Source organism: Lycium barbarum, chromosome 7, assembly GCF_019175385.1.
Source record: "Lycium barbarum isolate Lr01 chromosome 7, ASM1917538v2, whole genome shotgun sequence".
In the NCBI taxonomy this organism is placed as follows: Eukaryota; Viridiplantae; Streptophyta; class Magnoliopsida; order Solanales; family Solanaceae; genus Lycium; species Lycium barbarum.
In genome coordinates this window covers 122,465,379-122,487,635 of record NC_083343.1, presented here as the reverse complement: position 1 = coordinate 122,487,635, position 22,257 = coordinate 122,465,379, and the positions used below count along the sequence as shown (strand labels likewise).

General features: G+C 38.8%; 1 protein-coding gene across 1 annotated transcript; it reads right to left on the bottom strand.

Annotated features, from left to right (window-relative positions):
• Positions 1-1,414: 1,414 nt before the first annotated feature.
• LOC132604089 (uncharacterized) lies at positions 1,415-20,299 on the bottom strand. Its single transcript, XM_060317421.1, has 8 exons — positions 20,146-20,299; positions 19,331-19,389; positions 18,932-19,058; positions 3,849-3,997; positions 3,263-3,370; positions 3,033-3,152; positions 2,221-2,394; positions 1,415-1,816 (listed from the first exon to the last, which is right to left on the bottom strand). Exons 1-8 carry the CDS (start codon positions 20,228-20,230, stop codon positions 1,715-1,717), a joined length of 924 nt encoding a protein of 307 aa, XP_060173404.1. The 5' UTR covers positions 20,231-20,299; the 3' UTR covers positions 1,415-1,714.
• Between the last annotated feature and the right edge of the window lie 1,958 nt (positions 20,300-22,257).

The window sequence follows — 22,257 nt, the reverse complement described above, 5'->3', positions numbered from 1 at the left end:
CAAACGACCCCTTAATATTTGAGAGGGTTGTAACCATAAAATTCTCCAACTCCTCTATTTGGGATGGTCCCTCATCCATTAATCTTGCTCAATTCAAGGTGATCCAAGGTTCTTGGACAAATCCAATGGATCTTCTTTAGTCTGAAGAAGATTGAGACTGGAAAGACTTGGTAGGCGTTTGACTATGAAAACCAAATATATCTCACTTAATTTGAAATTTTGAAGTTGGAATTGCGTTTGGTTATAATTTTGCAAAGAATATTTGATTGTTTGAATGTACTAAAAGTGAAAATAAAATTTTAATTATTTTCCAAATTTCAAATATAACTTCATGGCCAAAATACTGATTTTTAAATAAAGTGAAAAAAGTGAAAAGTTCTCATGATCAAACGGGTCCTTAGTTATGTCGTAGAGCCAGCACACCTTCCAAGATATTAGTGAAGGCGTGAATTAAATTTTTAAAGTTAATAGAATAAGTTCAAACTCAAACTCAACTTAAAAGCATATTGATTTCAACTTTTTTACTCGTAAACAAAGAAGTCATGTATCTCTACTCTTCAATGTCTAGGTAAGACGACAATCCATTGCAAGATTCCAGAATAGCTGGACATTTAAAAGTTTTGAATATTAAAAAAATTAAATATTTAACATTAACACCATTGTCAAAAAGCCACTTCCTAACTGAAGCATCTATTGCTCGTGGTAATCCAATGCAGAAAATGCTCTGAAATTGAGAATGAGAGATGCAAAGGGAAATGGCTAAATTTTCATTTCAATTTTTCTTGTCCTAACAGCTAGACAGTAATATAAGCATCCAAAATAAGGGATAGACAAAAGTTTCAAATGTCATAGCATAATAACGATCAAAGAAAATTGTGACAAAAGATTATGGTAGGACCATAAGTGCAGGACAGCCAAAGCACTGCCCATTTGGAGCATTTTGATTACAAATGATGAACATGAAGAGGAACACCCTTTTTTGGTTTGAGCATGAAAGACATAAAGGTACTAAACTCAGTGGCATAGTATCTTAAGTAACAATTTACCATACACCATCTCTAAGGGACAATCCAATATCTTAAAAGGTCACAATTTTTAATCTTATTGACCTTCTGGCCACTGGTGCCCAATTAGAACTTCCAAACTATGTTGAACCATGGGTACAAAGGCAAATAATACAAGTACTACTTACATTCATCCTCATGCCTAGTTTGAACATGTCTAATTTGCTACCAATGATAAGAGACAGAATGAACAGAGGATCACAAATGGAATAATCCAATCGTTTTGCCACACTACCTGCTCTCTTACCATCTAGTGTTCCCAGCTCAAGGATCAGGACTAGCTCATATACAACTTATGTTTCCAGAAGAAATCTACACCGAATTATTAGTAATAAAGGAACAATCAAGGATTCTATGTCAAAGATTATCAAGACGTGCATTAGAATGCAGTGTAATGTTCTCCTAAACCCGGAAATATGTTATGCGACAGAATCTCAAGTAGTACCTCTATTACTTGCAAATTGCAATCTCTCATGATGCAATGCAAAGGTGAATTGTACTTTCAAGGAAAATAACGGAGGACAACAAGAAAAACAACCAGCCCTACGATTTTAAAATTAACAAAAAACAATACAAGAAATAATCTCTATGCTTTATCTTTGCTGACAAAAACTAACAAGATTCGTTCTCTTTCAACCTCAGATGCTCCCTTAGCGATTGATTGGAGTGTGCATCCTCTCGACTATCTTATTCACAGCATCACGGGACATGACTAATGTGTCATGTAGCAAAATACTGTAGACATTTAGACCCTGGCATGGAACAAAGAGGATAAAGGATCAGCTTTTCGCAGTCATTTATCTAATTTTCACTTGTGCTGAGGAAGTGGTTAGGGTACGAGGACGAGTTTCAGTAAAAAAAAACATGAAAGATCTCAGGCAATGAACATGTAACTGATGCTTTAGTGATGAACTCTAATAAATTACATAACCTCCCCTATTATAACCAATCGTATCACAAGCACAAAAAGCTGCATACTTGAGGAATGCTGTGGCAAAAGCAAATTATGCATACCCAAATCAAAACTGTTATGGAAGTCATCTTAGCAGAACAACTCCCACAAACTGGATCCTCATACAGAAAAAGCCCAAGCATTATCGCGGAAACAGATGCTTATATGCACAATGTGGCACTAATGCTAATATTGGAAACTTACAATTGAAGGCAACACATTGACATAATGTACATTCTGAGTAGCCAACTTTAGCTTTTCACTGATTGGGCCACCGTCGACAAGCAGAAGCTTCTTGGTATTCTCTAATTGATTGAAATAGTTCACTATGTTTTTTGTCTTGTGCGAAGAAAGCTCCAAATCCTCAAAAACCATAAGCTGCATGCAGTGCAATTGAGATGACTAAATCAATTAAGTAACGCAAAAGAAGAAAAGTTTAAATCATTTATTGGGAAGGAAAGCAGGATTTACCCAACACAAATAACCAGTGTTAATACAAAAAGGAAAATGTCACCCGTATAGACCAAAGCTGGCTAATTCTAGAAGCTTATCAAGGATAATGATTAAAACTGACCAACTCTTCCTTAACTGGTGAAGAGGTCACATGAAATTATATTTCATTTGTTAATATGTAAGTTTAAACTGTCGAAATGCTTTCACTTTTCAGAACATTGGTTGCTTTCAATTTGGTGAAAACTAATAGATTAAAACGGCGTAAACATTTATTTCTATTAAATGTATTTTCGAATAGCCAAAAACAGTTCGAAGAGAGGAACAAAATGAGACAGCAAGTTTTGGCTGTCGTTTTTCTATAGCTTGATTTCACATTGCTGTTTGTTTTCAAAACCCAAAAAGAAAAATGAAACTGTTTGAAACCAAACGATAAAAACATCTCAACGACTCATCATTTACTCTCTGAGTTTCTATTTTCTTTTGGCTTTTGTTTAGTTCCCAGGTTCTTTTGGAGAAAAGTTCCCAAACAAAAAAATGTTTGCATGGAAGGGGATGTAGCTTGCCTTCCCTTCAGCTGCACGAGCTGATAGTGCGATCTTCAATCCTAGCCGCCGAACCTTCTTGTTCAGTTTGATTGCGTGACTTCGTGGTTTCGGACCGTGCATAACACAACCACCTCGAAACTGCATTGATCACGAAAACACATTATAAATTTTCTGAAGTGATATCAAATAATCATAAATCATAATGAATTCAAGACAATCTGAACAGGAGAAAGACAAGAAAATGTGACCTGAGGACCACGCAGTGTTCCATGCCTCGCTCGCCCTGTGCCCTTCTGATTCCACGGTTTTCTACCAGTACCACTAACTTCACTAATAGTTTTAGTTGAATGGGTCCCCTGCAACATTCACAAGGAGAAGGTGTCATATACCTATTAAACCCTCTAGGCCTTGGCAAGCATAATTCACAAAGTGGTAGAATCAAGGGAACAAGCATAAATGAAGAAAGCAGGTAGGAGAATAGGAGGCCCTTATTGATTTAAATAGTCCACAGGAGATCATTTTTTGTCTGCAACATTTTTCTTTATCAAGGCAGCTTTGTTTGTCTGCAACATTACAAAAAGATCGTTGGTCCCCAAAAGCATATCAGTTTCATTGGTCTTCATCTGCCTCAATCAAAATGTTCATCCTGATTCTTTTCCCCCCCATTAAATCGCTTCATTTCCCAGAGAAGCAATAGACAGAAATGGTAGAAATGGGATATGATAAATGCTCTTAAGCACAGGAGAGGAAACACAGAGTAAAAAAGGAGTAGCTTGCCAATATGGATGCTGTCTACAACTTAAAATTTGGGATACAAAAGAACCGCGCACACACCTGCTGCCGTTTTGCAAGCTGCCATCTCACAACCCGATGAATAATATCTTTCCTGATTGGCACATCGAAAACATCACCAGCCAAACACATAAAACCCTTGTCTTCATTAAGAAAGTTCGTTACTGGAATGACCAAGTCCTGACAGAGCCCTGCCACATACAGTGATCAATAAGATAATTACACAAAGTCAAACAATATAAATGATTTCTCAGTATAAATGAGGCAGGAAATTATACGGAGACAAAATTAGACCAACTTTCTTTTGTACTATCAATTTGAGGTGATCATCCTTACAAAGGACAATATATGATGACCTAGAAAGTGCTCCCACATAGTTGGTGAAATGTAAAGCAAGCAACAAACAGTTTTAACTATTACTTCTTGTTACTTCAGAAGCTAAAGGGGAAAAAATAGCAGATTGTACTTAAACCGGAGATGTGGCGATCAAGAAAACACATTTCCATGAAGCATGATAACTAACTTTGTTTTCATTAAATTCCTTCAGCTTCTAAGTTAGTCATGGCAATATGAGGAATTATAATTCCATCAATCAATATTACATAAGCTTGCTGTGCTAGATAGCCGACCCTATCTTGCTTGGGATTGAGGCACAGTTGTTTTGTGCCAAATAAGTTAAAATTACGCAAACCTCATTCTCCAGAATGCTAATGAGGAAAAGTGGAACTTCCAAAAAATATGCAATTGAATACAAAGATATCTTTTCTGCCAGAAGTGATGTCCAATAACGTTCTACTTTAAGCTATTCTGTGAAAACGGCGGGGGCTCATGAAAAAAAGTACTGGTCGAATATGATGACCATTCACTCAATACGGTCACCCATTGACACTCATTGCAATTACAAGATGATTGATATATAATGCTATTACCACTCCATTCCAACTATTGTTCCTAGATGCTTGCCACTCTATTGGATTAGGAGAAGCATTCTTATCCCAGGGAGCAAGTTATGCAAAGGGCCAGATATTATTATCATATCCTAGAGTTCTCAAAGCACATAGACCAAGTAACTAGAAGACCACATTTTTGCCTACTTGCAGTTTGGACTTCAGTGCTTCGGCGATTTGAGAAGCAGCTACCAGCCAGTAGGTTGGTGAAAAAGTTATCACAAAGGGGGCAGATTGGCATTGAGTAGTAGCAAGCTCCATTGAGTAGTAGCAAGCTCTCAAGGTTGCCAACATATTACATTCCAGATGTAGACCAAAGATAGTCACTGAAAAGCAAGTTGGAAGATTGTGCTGATTTTTGGATGCCAATTTACTTTATGTATTGTCACCAGATTGAGGCTTTATATCTTTAGTCTTAATTTTAGTTTCCAACATTTAACAAACATTCTCTAAGAAGTTCAATTTTGCAGGCACAGTTCTGGTAATTTCAGAATTCTTGCAGTTCTGGAAGATACAGATTTTGTACCTATAGTAGGTACAAAATCTGTATCTTCCAGAACTGCAAGAATTCTGAAATTACCAGAACTGTGCCTGCAAAACTGAACTAGTATAGAAAGAAATATTAATTTGTTGAAATGGAGGGAATAGGGGAATGCATTTTAGAATGGGATTAGATCATTATTGGAAAGAAGAGGATTAAGAATCATCACACGGTGCACTCGAGACCATTTACCAGTAAAACTAGGGGGGTTGAGCCGAGAGACTAGAGGACGTTCAGCAAGGGTTGGGTTGGATAAATTGATGAAGAGGTTCTTGATGAAGGAGGTGGTACAAAGGAGGAATTCCAAAAGAATTCACCAGATAAACTAGTAAGGAACTTCCTTATGGAGAGATAACATGAAAGGCTGGAAAGAGTTTCACAAAATGTTCAAATTTAAGTAGGGACAGGGACCAGAGTTAGTTTCCAGGGAGACTGGTGGCATGGTGAGTATCCTTGGAAAGATATATCTCAACAGCATTTGCATTTCCCAAAGCGAGGAAATGATAGTTGGGAACAAATCTAAGAGTAAGTGCGGGAGGACAGATATAAAGTTTAAACGATAGTAAGATTGGGAGATGGAGAGCTGAGGAGCTTGTGACTCTACGTTACAACAACAACAACAACAACAACAACCCAGTGAAATCCCACAACGTGGGGTCTGGGGAGGGTAGAGTGTACGCAGACCTTACTCCTACCAAGGTAGGACGGTTGTTTCCGAAAGACCCTCGGCTCAATAAAAAACATAAAAAGAGGTCAGATAAGGCTAAGAGATTCAAAGCGATATGGAAATGAAGTAATGCAAGCGACACAGATAACATAGAATAATCAAAGCACAGGAAATAACAGATAATAGCATAAATCAGAGCACAAGAAATTATACTACGATAATGCGACTACTAATAAGACAGGATAATGAGACTATCTACTAGCCTTCTACCCTAATGTGGGTCCTCCAAACCCTCCTATCTAAGGTCATGTCCTCGGTAAGCTGTAACTGCGCCATGTCGTGTCTAATTACCTCTCCCCAATACTTCTTTGGCCTACCCCTACCTCGTCTGAAACCATCCATGGCCAACCTCTCACACCTCCGCACTGAGGCATCTGTGTCTCTCCTCTTCACATGCCCAAACCATCTCAATCTCGCTTCTCGCATCTTGTCTTCCACCGAGGCCACTCCCACCTTGTCCCGAATATCCTCATTCCTAATCCTGTCACTCCTGGTGTGGCCACACATCCATCTCAACATTCTCATCTCAGCAACTTTCATCTTTTGAACGTGAGAAATCTTAACTGGCCAACACTCCGCCCCATACAACATAGTCGGTCTAACCACCACTTTGTAGAACTTGCCCTTAAGTTGTGATGACACCTACTTGTCACATAGCACTCCGGAAGCAAGCCTCCATTTCATCCACCCTGCCCCAATACGATGTGTGACATCATCGTCAATGTCCCCGCTGTCATGCATAATAGACCCAAGATACTTGAAACTACTTTTCTTCTGGATGGCTTGGGTACCAAGCCTCACTTCCAAGCTAGCCTCCTGAGGCGCTTCACTAAACTTACACTCTAAGTACTCTGTCTTGGTCCTACTCAGCTTAAACCCTTTTAGACTCCAGAGTTTGTCTCCACTCCTCCAGCTTAGCGTTACCTCCGCTAGAAGTCTCGTCGATCAGGACTATGTCATCCGCGAAAAGCATACACCATGGCACCTCACCTTGAATTTGCCGCGTCAATCCATCCATCACCAAGGCAAATAAAAACGGACTAAGAGTTGATCCTTGATGCAACCCCATCACAACTGGAAAGTGCTCTGAGTCTCCTCCTACTGTCCTTACCCTGGTTTTGGCTCCCTCATACATGTCCTTGATCACCCTAATGTACGCCACAGGTACACCTTTAGCCTCCAAGCATCTCCATAGGATCTCTCTTGGAACTTTGTCGTAAGCCTTTTCTAGGTCGATGAATACCATGTGTAAGTCCCTCTTCCTCTCCCTCTACTGCTCCACCAGTCTCCTCACAAGATGGATGACTTCTGTAGTTGAGCGTCCCGGCATGAATCCGAACTGATTCTCTGAAATAGACACGCCTTTCCTCACCCTCATCTCCACCACCCTTTCCCACACTTTCATAGTATGGCTTAGCAGCTTGATACCTCTATAGTTGTTGCAGCTCTGGATATCTCCCTTGTTCTTGTATAGAGGGACCATTACACTTGACCTCCATTCTTCAGGCATCATTGCCGTCTTAAAGATGACATTAAACAACCTAGTCAGCCACTCCAAACCTGCCGGGCCCGCACTCTTCCAAAATTCCCCAGGAATCTCGTCAGGTCCGGTCGCTCTTCCCCTGCGCATCCTACGAACAGCACCCTTAACCTCCTCAACCTTAATACTCCTGCAATACCCAAAATCGTGACGCCTTCCTATATGTTCTAAATCTCCCAACACAATGTCTCTGTCCCCTTCTTCATTTAAGAGTTTGGAGAAGTATGACTGCCATCTCCGTCTAATGAGAGTCTCCTCTACCAATACTTTGCCATGCTCGTCCTTGATGCACTTCACTTGAACCACATCACGTGCCTTTCTCTCCCTCGCCTTGGCTAGCCTGAACAATTTCCGATCCCCTCCTTTCTCTTCTAGTTCAGCATAAAGGCGTTCAAAAGCTGCCGTTTTTGCCGTCGAAACCGCCAACTTCGCCTCCTTCCTCGCCATCTTATAAAGTTCCCTATTCGTCCACTGCTCCACCTCATCCTTGCTTTCTATCAATTTCGCATACGCCACCTTCTTTGCTTCCACCTTCCCTTGAACTTCTCCATTCCACCACCAGTCCCCTCGATGCTGGCCACGACTACCTGTCGAGACCCCCAACACTTCCCTTGCTACCGCTCTAATGCAACTAGCCGTCCTATCCCACATACTTGTCGCATCCCCACTACTATCCCAGGCCCCCATAACCTTTAATTTCTCTCCCATCTCCACGGCACTAGTCGTGGTCAAACTCCCCCATCTGATCCTAGGTCGGTCATCCACGACCCTCTTCTTCCTCGTCATCTTGATCCCTAAATCCATCACCAAGAGCTTATGTCGGGTTGTAAGATAGTCGCTCGGAATGACCTTACAGTCTTTGCACAGACCTTTATCGTCCTTCCTAAGGAGTAAAAAGTCTATTTGGGTCTTAGCCACTGAACTACGGAAGGTTACCAAGTGCTCCTCCTTCTTTGGGAAACTCGAATTGGCTATCACCAACCCGAAAGCTCTTGCAAAATCCAAAAGTGAGACTCCTCCTCCATTCCTGTCCCCGAAGCCAAAGCCTCCATGCACATCATCATAGCCTCCCGAAATAGGCCCGATGTGCCCATTGAAATCACCTCCCACGAATAACTTCTCAGTAGGCTGGGTATGCCTCCCACTAATTCGTCCAAATCCTCCCAAAAGCGCCTCTTCTCTTCCTCGCCTAAGCCCGCTTGTGGCGCATATGCACTAATAATGTTCAAAGTGAGCCCTTCAACGACCACTTTAATCGACATCATCCTATCAGTGGCTCTCCTAACCTCTACCACCTGGTCCCTTAAATCACTATCTACTAAAATGCCCACCCCATTTCTATACTTCGACCTACCAGAGAACCACAACTTATACCCGTCTACCTCTTTAGCTTTAGGACCTACCCATTTAGTCTCTTGGACACAAGCTATATTAATCTTCCTCTTCTTAAGAATCTTAACTAGCTCTATGGACTTCCCCGTTAACGTCCCAATGTTCCAAGACCCTACTCTCAACCTAGAGGCTCCTTTAACCCACTTACCCCTCCTAACCCTCGCACCCGTCCCCGAACGAGAACATGACCCTAGTCTACCATCACTAACCAAAGCCACGAAAATAAGTATAAACTAATAAATTATTCAAAGGTCTAAAGTCAGCAAAATATAACTACAAGTGTATGGAAAAATAATGGATATGACAACCGGAGGTACCAACTCCAGTTGAACTGAACCTGGTTGTCGCCGGAAAATACTGTTCACGGTCGAGTTACTGTTCATTGCCGGAAAAATGTTCACAAATACCTGAAAGGGAGAAGAGAATAGGGGGGAAAAAAAGAAGAGAAAAATAAAAGAAAAAGGGAAAAAGGAGAGAGAAAGAGAGGGCTGGCCGGAAAAATTCGCCGACGATGGCGCAGCGGCGTACTGGCAGCGCCAGAAGCATATTAAAAAAAAGGGGAAAAAAGGAGAAGAGAAGAAGAAGAGGAGAAGAAAAGGAAAGAGAGAAGAAAAGTAAATCTAGCCGAAAAAGTGGCCGGCATTACCTGGTCGCCGGCGTCACCTGAACAGTGCTGACGTATGGTCGCCGGACGGAGTGGCGGGTGGGCAGATCTGGGAGAGAGCAGAGGAGAGAGAAACAAAAAATTATGCTAATAACTATGGCTATAGGCTGCTCCTCGTAGGATAATTCCTCTGTCACTTGGACATCATCTACGGGGAATACTCTGGAAGGATCGCCTATACATTTGCGAAGCATTGACACGTGAAAGACTGGATGCACTGCTTCCAAATCAGCCGGTAGGTCTAACTCGTAGGCAACCTGGCCTACTCTACGGACAATCTGATAAGGTCCAACATATCTCGGGCTTAGCTTCCCTTTCCTGCCAAATCTCATAACACCTTTCATGGGTGACACCTTCAGGAACACCCAGTCACCAACCTGAAACTCTAAGTGTCGACGTCGATTATCTGCATATGATTTTTGCCGACTCTGGGCTGCCAGTAATCTCTCCTGGATAAGCTTCACTTTATCAACAGCCTGCTGAATCATATCCGGGCCTATCAACTTGGTCTCACCAATATCAAACCAGCCAATAGGTGATCTGCACTTCCTCCCATACAAGGCCTCATACGGTGCCATCTGAATACTCGAATGGTAGTTGTTATTATAGGCGAACTCAATAAGTGGCAAATGATCATCCCAGCTACCCCGGAAATCCATAACACAGGCCCGTAACATATCTTGTAGTGTCTGAATTGTACGCTCGGCCTGTCCGTCAGTCTGAGGGTGAAACGCCGTACTGAGACTCACTTGTGTCCCCAATCCCTCCTGGAAAGATCTCCAGAAGTTAGCTGTGAACTGGGCTCCTCTATCAGAGAATAGATGTGGGAACCCCGTGAAGTCTCACTATCTCCTTGATATATAACTTCGTATAGTTCTCAACTGAATGGGTAGTCCTGACTGGAGGAAAGTGGGCTGATTTTGTCAGCCTATCCACAATAATCCATATAGAGTTATACTCCCGTGAAGTACGAGGTAAGCCTGTAATGAAGTCTACATTCTGGAATCTTCAACTTCATGTATTATCTTTAAAAAGCTTTTAACGAGTACTCTACCTTTTGGCTTTTAATCTCAATCCTTAGAGCTGGCTACCGAGTAGCGCTGGAGTTCCCTCATATAATAACTTACATAGCCGCTCTGTGCTCTGTCTATCATTAACTGGTATAATTCTGAAAGAATTTGACATATGAATTCACCATCTTTTAGTAATCAGCTAATTTTGATCGTCTTGCTTAAATCATCTTATAATTCCCTTAATCCAACTTGTAACACTCTAGGCACATTATCTCGTGTCACTCCTTTATCTTTAATTCAAACTTCTTCTATTGCCTCTTTACTTAGATTTTTGCTCTTGGTTCTCCTCTCACGCGCCTTATTGCAATCTTTACACGAATAGGCATAGGTACTCAAATTAGCCCAAGAAATACCTTAGCGTCATCTCACCAGTCTTTGTGCTTTACCTTGCCTTCTTCTCTCTTAGCTTACAATCGATGTCGGGATAAATCTTTGGCTCAACCATGGCCATGTCCCATTTTCCCTCAGCACTAATTCTATTTTGGTAATTTAGCTTAAACCATCTTTACATCTTTCTGTAACGTACCCAACATACCACAACTGCATTGTTATTACTAAATCCTTACTCCTCTTATCAAGTACTCACTCACTTGGTCTTACGCTTAACATACAAATATTCGTAGGTTGCATAACTATTCTTGTACAATTTGTATAAGGTATATTCAATCTTAGACATAGTTTTTCCGTCTCCTGGTTCATTCTGCTTTACATATCTCATTCATACTTAAACACATGTAAAAGAAAGTTAGATCTTACCTTGACAATTCGACTTCTCAACTTGGCTAGAGTTTGTGAATTGAAATGATAATGGTTCTTGTTGCTCCAATGACTATCTTCACGTTTCTAGGGACCTTCTAAAGGGTTGAAATGCTTGAAGAAATTAGTTTTTGGTCAACACACAAAGAGCTCCAATTCAGCCACTTTGGCCGAGAGCTTCTCTCTCCCTCTCTAGGTTTTCTATTTTTGTGTTGTGAAGTTGAAATGAGTTCTCTTAGTCATCTATTTGATTAAACTATGATGCATACAAGTTGGACACATGCTCCACTCATGACATTGAGCCACTCAATTAACTTTGAGCTTAAATTAAACTTCTTTTCTCTTACAACTAGTTAGCCGAGCATCACCCTTTCTTCCCTTTCCATTTAATTGTTTACAATACAATTGCATGTGTAGTGGATGAATCATACACTAACCTTTGTCCATTGCAATCATACAAGGATGAATTGTCAATATTTAAATGTGCAATGATTCTTCTAACATGCATGCCTTCATAAAATAATGTATGCCTTCAATATTTAAATGCATGTCTCACACTTTTCTCCCCCTATTTTCAGCCACCTTGGCCGAGCCTCACATTCATTTTTCTTTCAATTTAGTTGTCCACAATATATGAAAATGTAGTGGATGAATCAACATTTAAATGCATATTTGTATGTCTTCCATAATAGCCTTATTTTAGATGACTTTGAGTCATCTTTAGGCATTGGCATGTTAATGTGCATTCTTGGCTCATTGTTGCCACTAATTTTTACTTAACACCACAATTAAGTAGTTCCTAATCTCCAATAGTATTTTTATACTAAGTAAAATTTATAACCAATTAGTTCTAGTTTAGAAATTAAAAATTGAAGGTTTCTATCTCACGTCGATTCCTTCGCGAATAACTCGACGTATAAAATACGGGGTCTAACATTCTTCCCCCTTTTAAAACATTCGTCCTCGAATGTTGAATTGGTCCCGTAAGGTCCTATAAGAATTTTTGGAAAGGTTTCCCTTATCGTCATAACATATAGTCTAATCGGACAATCAATATAATCAAGTGAGAAGTTGAAGTTACCTGTAGGCGTAGAGAACAAGTAAGGATACTTGTCTTTCATCTCCTCCTAGGCTTCCCAGGTCATCTCTTCCTTATTGTTGTTTCGCCATAATACTTTGACGGAAGCCGCGTCCTTAGTTCGTAACCTCCTAACCTGCCGATCAAGTATGGCTATAGGCTGCTCCTCGTAGGATAATTCCTCTGTCACTTGGACATCATCTACGGGGAATACTCTGGAAGGATCGCCTATACATTTGCGAAGCATTGACACGTGAAAGACTGGATGCACTGCTTCCAAATCAGCCGGTAGGTCTAACTCGTAGGCAACCTGGCCTACTCTACGGACAATCTGATAAGGTCCAACATATCGCGGGCTTAACTTCCCTTTCCTGCCAAATCTCATAACACCTTTCATGGGTGACACCTTCAGGAACACCCAGTCACCAACCTGAAACTCTAAGTGTCGACGTCGATTATCTGCATATGATTTCTGCCGACTCTGGGCTGCCAGTAATCTCTCCTGGATAAGCTTCACTTTATCAACAGCCTGCTGAATCATATCCGGGCCTATCAACTTGGTCTCACCAACATCAAACCAGCCAATAGGTGATCTGCACTTCCTCCCATACAAGGCCTCATATGGTGCCATCTGAATACTCGAATGGTAGTTGTTATTATAGGCGAACTCAATAAGTGGCAAATGATCATCCCAGCTACCCCGGAAATCCATAACACAGGCCCGTAACATATCTTGTAGTGTCTGAATGGTACGCTCGGCCTGTCCGTCAGTCTGAGGGTGAAACGCCGTACTGAGACTCACTTGTGTCCCCAATCCCTCCTGGAAAGATCTCCAGAAGTTAGCTGTGAACTGGGCTCCTCTATCAGAGAATAGATGTGGGAACCCCGTGAAGTCTCACTATCTCCTTGATATATAACTTCGTATAGTTCTCAACTGAATGGGTAGTCCTGACTGAAGGAAAGTAGGCTGATTTTGTCAGCCTATCCACAATAATCCATATAGAGTTATACTCCTGTGAAGTGCGAGGTAAGCCTGTAATGAAGTCTACATTCTGGTATAAGCATATTAGACCCCGTATAAGCAACATTCTAGTATAAGCATTTTAAAGGGGGGAAGAATGTTAGACCCCGTATTTTATACGTCGAGTTATTCGCGAAGGAATCGACGTGAGATAGAAACCTTCAATTTTTAATTTCTAAACTAGAACTAATTGGTTATAAATTTTACTTAGTATAAAAATACTATTGGAGATTAGGAACTACTTAATTGTGGTGTTAAGTAAAAATTAGTGGCAACAATGAGCCAAGAATGCACATTAACGTGCCAATGCCTAAAGATGACTCAAAGTCATCTAAAATAAGGTTATTATGGAAGACATACAAATATGCATTTAAATGTTGATTCATCCACTACATTTTCATTATATTGTGGACAACTAAATTGAATGAAAAATGAATGTGAGGCTCGGCCAAGGTGGCTGAAAATATGGGGAGAAAAGTGTGAGGCATGCATTTAAATATTGAAGGCATGCATTATTTTATGAAGGCATGCATGTTAGAAGAATCATTGCACATTTAAATATTGACAATTCATCCTTGTATGATTGCAATGGACAAAGGTTAGTGTATGATTCATCCACTACACATGCAATTGTATTGTAAACAATTAAATGGAAAGGGAAGAAAGGGTGATGCTCGGCTAACTAGTTGTAAGAGAAAAGAAGTTTAATTTAAGCTCAAAGTTAATTGAGTGGCTCAATGTCATGAGTGGAGCATGTGTCCAACTTGTATGCATCATAGTTTAATCAAATGGATGACTAAGAGAACTCATTTTCTCATTTCAACTTCACAACACAAAAATAGAAAACCTAGAGAGGGAGAGAGAAGCTCTCGGCCAAAGTGGCTGAATTGGAGCTCTTTGTGTGTTGACCAAAAAATAATTTCTTCAAGCATTTCAACCCTTTAGAAGGTCCCTAGAAACGTGAAGATAGTCATTGGAGCAACAAGAACCATTATCATTTCAATTCACAAACTCTAGCCAAGTTGAGAAGTCGAATTGTCAAGGTAAGATCTAACTTTCTTTTACATGCGTTAAGGGTGATGTAGATGTGTAAATATAAGTTTCATGCATGAAATGATGTGTGTTGATGTTGGAACATGATAGTAGCCATGGAATTATATATGTTGATGTTGAAGTATGGTTGTAACTTGGTGAACATGAATTGCATGCATAAAATCATGAATGTTGGTGTTGGAATGTTAATGTGGCCGTAGGGACTGTTTTAGTGGCAATGGTGGACTGATTTTCTTTAGTAATTAAGGTTGATGCTATCATAGATTGCATGGTAAAAAGAATGAAAAGAATTGAAAGGTTAAAGGTGAAGTTGTGTTAGTATGAATATAAATTGAATCCATGAAATTTTGTGTGTGATGTTGAAGCATGTTGAAACCGTGTAGGGACTGTTTTGTGTGGAAGATAATGAACTGATTTTACTTGATATTTTGATTGTTGTTGTCATGAATTTTATGATGCAAATGAAGGTGTTTAATGGTTGGAGTTGGAACTAAAATCGTTTGTGGGTTGTTGTAAGGATTATAGTGATGACAATGTAGCTTAGTTGCGTATGAATTGATGATGTACATGTCGTGTGGTTGCTGGTCATAATTCACTGAAATTATATGAAAAGAAGATATGAAATAATGTGTAAGAATCGTATGTGGTTTGCTTAATATGTTCGTAAACGTTTGCAAGAATTCCGAGCATCTTTATGTTGTTGGTTAGGGATTGTTTTGGACGTGTTGTTGTTTTTGTTAAGTTTGAAAAACTAATTATAATTAAGAGTATACATCATGTTGTCATAGTAATTGGGCTGTTATAGAATCACTTTGATGAAGTATTACGACTATAGACTAATGAGAATAAAATAGAGGTGTCATAACCGCATGTAAACTATTATCGAATGTTGTAAGGTATGGACTGATTTGAAATCGCATACGGGCTGTTTTGACACGTTGTTGTTGTTCTTATTGAGCTTGGAAGATTAATGATAATTAAGATTATGCATTGTGTTGTATGTTGGATGGGCTGTTATAAAGTTGTTACATGCAAACATTAAGGCTACGAACTATTAGGAATAACTTGAGAATGTAGTAGCCGTATGTGAATCGTTATTGAATGTTGTGAATGTGGGCTGTTTGGAATGTTGTGTGGGCTGTCCGGATTGGTACTGAACGTATAATTATTGATGTGGGATTGGTTGTATGTAGTTGGTTTGGCTACAAGAGAAAACGTCGTCTAAACATCTAGAAAGGAGTTACTAACGTTAGAATACGTTTTGAATCTCCCCGTAGCTTAACCGTAGTTGTTGGCGTCTTAATATAGGTTGAGATATTATTGGGCAGCGTATACGTATTGTGTGGCGAATAAGCGCTAAAGGTATGTGAAGTTAACCCTTTTTTTTTTTTGGCATGATCGTTGTGAAATGAATATACGATATATATACGATTCCAAAGAAATTCCTATTTCTAGAGCCACTAGGATGGCTAATGATCTTGGTTCCCATAACTTATATTTTCTTTATATATTTTGATATGTACATATGATTTCAAAGTTCCATTTTGATATAATCCACAGGGACATCCGAAAGGTATATGATACGACTATTATTCGAATTTGCAAACGATGGTTCGTGTTGACTATTCTATTGAGTCCTTAAAAATGTTTTAAATTGCACATAGTTTCTCACTACTCTGCTCGTGCATGCCTCAATATATCTTTCACCGAGTCCCGGACCGGGTATGTTATCGTGCAAAGTTTCACTGCATTGTTCACCGAGTCCCTCACTAGAGGGCCGGGTACGGTATATATATATATGATGATATGATGATATGACGATATGATGATATGATGACATGTTATGGCGGCCAGGAGGGCATATGATGACTTTATTCACCGAGCCCTCTCTAGAGGGTCGGGTACGATATATATGCATATGATATATGATATTGACAAGCATGATTATGTTTCAAGGCAAGTGTTTCGGTATTCTGAACATTGTACTTGTTTACTGTACTCCTTATTTCAGTTATGATCCTTTTTCCGTATTTCACACTTTACATGCTCGGTACATATTCCGTACCGACTCCCTTTCTTCGGGGGGCTGTGTTTAATGCCCGCAGGTACAGATACTCGCTTTGGTGATCCGTCAGCTTAGGATTTCCCTTCTGCTATCTTGGAGAGCTCCGTTGTTCCGGAGCCCAGATTTTGGTACAGAGACTTCCTAATATGTATATATATGTATGTTTTGTCCAGGGGTACGACGGGACCCTGTCCCGTCATGTGTTACTGTTGATACTCTTAGAGGTCTGTAGACATGTATGTGGGTTGTGTTCAGATGTGGTCAGTTGTGCCTGTATGGTCATTATGGATGTTCTAGCGCTGTAGCAGCCTTGCCGGCTTACATATATATTATCGTTTTGTTGTGGCAGCCTTGCCGGCTTGCATATATTGTTGTTCTGTTGTGGCAGCCTTGCCGGCTTGCAGATATTATCATGTTGTGGTAGCAGCCTTGTCGGCTTGCCTTTATATGTATATTTATGCGACAGTTCTGAGACCATGGTTTGGTCGTTATAAGTTCCATATGGTGTTTGTTGTGGACTGAACATGTAGCTAACGGGTGTGTATACGAGTGCCCAGTTCGGGTACTTAGTCACGGCCTACGGGGTTGGGTATTGCAAGTATTGTGAGATGGAGCAGCTGAAAGAAGCCCCGTCTCTGAAATACTCCTTAATTATTCCAAGGAGGGATTAGCTGCTGGAGGTGGAAGCCATGGGTGGAAGAAAGCGCCTCTACTATTTTTTTCCTAGTTTGTTAAGGATGAGAAGCACGGAGTTTCTATGGTACTAGGGGTACAGGAAGATTAAGTTTTTATGTAGATAATTGTTTGGAGTTGTGAAAGAATTTGAGCGTCCAATACAAAACTTTAGGGCAATGGATCGAGTGGCCAAGGCATTATAAGACCCTTATAACCAATATTGAGGGACAAGTCTATGCTCTACCACCCTCCCACATGTATAACCTCATTCTAGCCTCATCCCCCATTTGAGCTCGTCCATTCATTGGGTGATCCCTTCCTCTCACACGAAATTCCACTCTCCTCTTTCTCACTCAAGTGGATTGGTTTCGAGAGCACTTGGAAAACCCGGGGATTTTGGAAAAATTGTTTCTCACAATTTTTATATTTTGAGAGGACGGAAGGATGGACCTAAGGTAGAGAGAGATCAGCTGATGAGCGGGCCTAACCTGAGAAGAGACAGTAAGTACAACAGGCTGAAGAGTTGGCCTAGAGCAGAGAGAATAAGTAGGTTCAACATGCTAAAAAATGAGCTTGGAGCAAACTAGGGCTTAATGGGCTGAATTGAGAAAGAGCAAGAGATAGAGAGAAGCCCATAAGCGACTGTCAAATGTCAACACAATAGAATCGTGAGAAGGTTGTTTAAACCGGCTCACTCAAACTTTTTTTTATGAAGAGTTGTATTAATAACAACCGGTTACTCAAACTTGACCCTAATACCATGCAAACAATTTGAATATCCAACCTAAAAGTGTAAGCCAATGGATTGAGTCATTACAAATCTTTCAGAAACCCTTACCAATGAGGGACAAGTGTATACTCTTACGGGAGTGATAATTTTAACAGCTGTGAACTTGAGGAAAGAAAGAAAATCATGTGGCCGGTGCTATATGTGCAGAGAGATAGGGACGGAAATGACCATTTTGTCATGCATTGCATAGTTTGTGACGAAGTTATGGAACCTGCTGCTAAATTTTTTTGGTACTAATGCTTGGGTGCCGGAATCAGAGGAGGGGAACAAGAAAGAAAAGAACATGGAAAGTGACTCCTCAGGGAGTTATGTGGACCACATGGAGGAAACGGAACTGAAAAACGTTCAAATGGAAGGAAAAAGATCCTTTCGCAAATGCAGCAAATTGTGTAACTCTTTCTTTTTGCATACTAAGGCTGAACTCATGATACCCAACGCATATAGATGACTGGGTAGCTTTTGTAGAAGTGAACTTACTTTAGATAGGTATCCTTTTACCTATTCTTTACATAGTCTTTCACTCTTCCCTTTTTGGTAATACAGTTCCTTCACTTACCAAAAAAACAAAGAATACATTTCGTCTTCCCTGTCCTATCCCGTCCCATGCTTGTGATCAAGGCATATTAGTAGTAGTAGCTATTGTGTGTCCTTTTCCAAGCATTCAAACGCCGCCAACATTTCCAAATAAAGCATTTGACAAACTGGTTTTAACTATTAATGTCAGCATATACAACAATGAATAATAAAACTTCTAACAGAAATGACAGACCTAGACAGTTAATGAAAATGTCAAATCCTTATACCTATCTCACGCTCTGGAGTTGAGACACGTTTCTTGGTTAATAGATCTGAGGGAAATGAACCATCACTGGAATCAGGACTCAGGATGGAAGTTGAATATCTTCGACAGGCAAGGAAGACTGATTCATCCTGCATGGAGAAATTAGAAACAAGCTTACAATATGAATAAAACGTGACTCTCTTGGACAGTAAGAGGTTTCACTATTCGGTTCATCTTAAACTCATTCTTTTATCAAGCCTGTTAAACTTAAGTAGCACCTCTGAGGTAAGACAAACCTCATATAATAGTGCTTAATTCACATACAAAAAGAGACTACTCTAAAGGATATCAATAAACAACAATAACTGGAAATAAACACAATAAATGAAGAAAAACAGAATTCTCAGTGACAAGAACTTACCTTTCTGGAGACAGAAGACTCCACACAAGGCACTCCATCCCTAAGAACATTAGCCTTCCCTGTTTCACAAAATCATAAAATAAAACAAAAAAAATAAGTAAAATATGCATCTTAGCATTCATAGCAGACAGGCAGATTTTGTAAATGCATATCCTTAAAATATGCTCCCATTTGGACATAGATTTTTTTTTATTATTTTTTTTTTACTTTAAAAACATTGTATATTCATGGAATTTGATCAGTTTTTGAAACAAAAACTGAATAAAAAATTTCAGGTTCCGCCAGTTTTTGGGTGAAATTTTTCTTCTTCCAAAAACTCTTTTTTCAAGTTTCAACCAAACCTATGTCCAAATGCTAGCTAAGCCTCCCCCCATTGTCACAATAATACATGGCTGAAGCATACATTTATATTAATGAACACCCATTCTCACAAAAGACCACTGGTTATAATATTATAGGGCACCCACTAAATTAAACTCTTTGATCAACCTGAAGATAGAATTTACAATAAAGATTTGATTTTTACAATAGAATCTTGAAAACCCAAGAAGATAAGGGGAAAAAGGGATATCATTAGAAGCATGTCTTTATATTAAACCTGAAGCTATTGTCACAAAAATATAGTGGGTCAAAGTATACATTTATATTACTAATTAACACCCATTATCACAAAAGAGCACTGGCTACCACATTAAAGGGCACCCACTAAATTAAAATCTTGAATCAACCTGAAGATAGATTTTACAATAAAGATTTGATTTTTTTCAAATAGAATCTTGAAAAAAAACAGAAAGATTAAGGAAAAAGGGATATACCATTAGAAGCAGAAAGTGTTGGAGCTGAAAGTGAATTTAAAGAAGCAAAAGAACGCAAAATTCTCCTTGAAATGGACAAAGCCATGACTATATGAAAATGTCACAGGCTTCAATGGAAGGGAAGGCTGTGCTAAACCTGCTAAAACCCTAGGTCCCATTTGGGAATTTTTGTCAAAAAAAAAAAATTGAAATATTGTATTTCCCTTCTTTTTTTTTTTCCACTCCTAAGAAAATATTACTTTCTAGAAAAAAAATAGATAATTTGACTAAATTATTCTTAATTAAATAGATATTGGAATTTGATCAGATAATACTTAATAGAATCAAATTTGAAAAGATAGGATTAATTATTTCTTGTTTTGATAAGTGGACACTCTTTTTGATCCGAGAGAAAAAGACTAAGTGGATTTTTTTTTTAATCCGGAGGGAGTAGTATTTACCTAATTAAGGGAGAAATGGTTTTTTTTCACTTTATGCGTTCTTTTAGTTTTATGAGTTTTTTTTTATGAGAGATTTTTATTTTTATTCAAATTTTAAAAGGGCATCATTTCCTCTCAAATTAAAAAAATAGTACATAGTATACTTTTACACAAGGAAATGAAATCTCATCTTTTGTTTTCTTACACTTTAAATAGAAGAAAATGACCTTTTCATATCTTTTATGTGTGAAAAAAATATTAAAAAAATTGTAAAAGGCTAAAAACCTTTTGTAGACTATTTATTAATTAAAAGATGATCAATAGATATTTCTTATTTTAGAAGAGTCAGCACATCCTCAGGTTGCTTCAACAATTATCAAGACTAATATTTATTTTAAAATAAAAAGATGAAGATGCCATCAGAGAGGGAAAATTACAGAAATAGAATTTCATAAGGATGGTCTTGAATTTTTATCTGCACTTGATTAAAATTTTAAGAAATAACCTTAACTTTTACTAGGCAAAACTTCATTGTGATTCGGAAATAAACTCTAGTTGTAATAATTGGCGAGTAAGTTAGTTGTGAGACATGAGTTGGAAATAATTCAATAAGTTACAGAAATTGAGTTGGAGTATTACCTATTGTGCAAAGATTTTCAGTTGTAATGACTGATTTATTTTAAGAACATTAATTATGATCAAATTCAATATTCTTCAATTATAATTTTAATGATATACATTTTAATTAAAAGTATAAAATATTATCTTCTAAATTATAAAAATGTCTCTCTATTAAGTAAAGGGATGAAAATGTGAACAATAAAACATTACATACCATTTTATCAATTTAATACTGTAGGTAGAATAAATTGGCTAAGTCTGCCCATTCGCTATTTCTTGTAAACAATTGAATAATTGAGCAACATATATCACTTTTGCTTATGAGATATAACTTGCAAGTTGTGACAATTGCTCATATTCACTATCTCTAACTTATTGGAATATATTACAATCCTTTCCCATAGAAAAAATGATTCATGCCCGATGACCTTGATTGAATTTGACTACGCTGCACCCTGAATCACTCAAAAAGTTTAGTGATTTAATTAAAAAAAATCACTTATGTGGGTAAGAGGGAGGTCGTGAGTCACCTTGAATACGAATTTTTCCATTGGTTGATTCTCAAAATCACCTCTTGAAAGAAAAAACAAACTCCCCGGGGACCAGACCCACAAATGAATAGGAAGCGAGCAACAAAAATTTCATCCGACGAATTTTCTGAAGCAAAGATATTTTCTTTAAAAAAATTTATTAAGCAGGACCACAAGTATGAGACAACCTCTTGTGAGGGTCATTTTTATAAATCACCCCCTCTGAGATATAAGCATAAGCAAAACAAATGCTAGGTTCTGCCTAGCACAACAGGGAACGGGTAAAACAAACATCTAAACCAACAAAAAGTGTCTTATAATACTCTTCTAAGAATTGAACCAGACATATTTAGCAAAAACCAAAGATAATCCAAACAAGTGATCGATGGATAATTGGCTGTTCTGCTACCTTGGTTTTCTTCTAATTGTTTTGCGAGAACCAAAAATTTTCTAATCTTTGGGCAAAAGGCAGATTATTTATTGATGTCAGTATATCACAGAAAAACATACTTGAAGTAAAAGTAAGGCAAGATGCTAAACTG

Coding starts and splice junctions, on each gene's coding strand:
- LOC132604089 (XM_060317421.1), bottom strand. CDS start 20,230: ATGGCTTTGTCCATTTCAAGGAGAATTTTGCGTTCTTTTGCTTCTTTA. Junction 19,059..19,330: donor AGTCTTCTGTCTCCAGAAAG/GTAAGTTCTTGT, acceptor TTCTCCATGCAG/GATGAATCAGTCTTCCTTGC. Junction 3,998..18,931: donor AACTCCAGAGCGTGAGATAG/GTATAAGGATTT, acceptor TGTATGTGGCAG/GGCTCTGTCAGGACTTGGTC.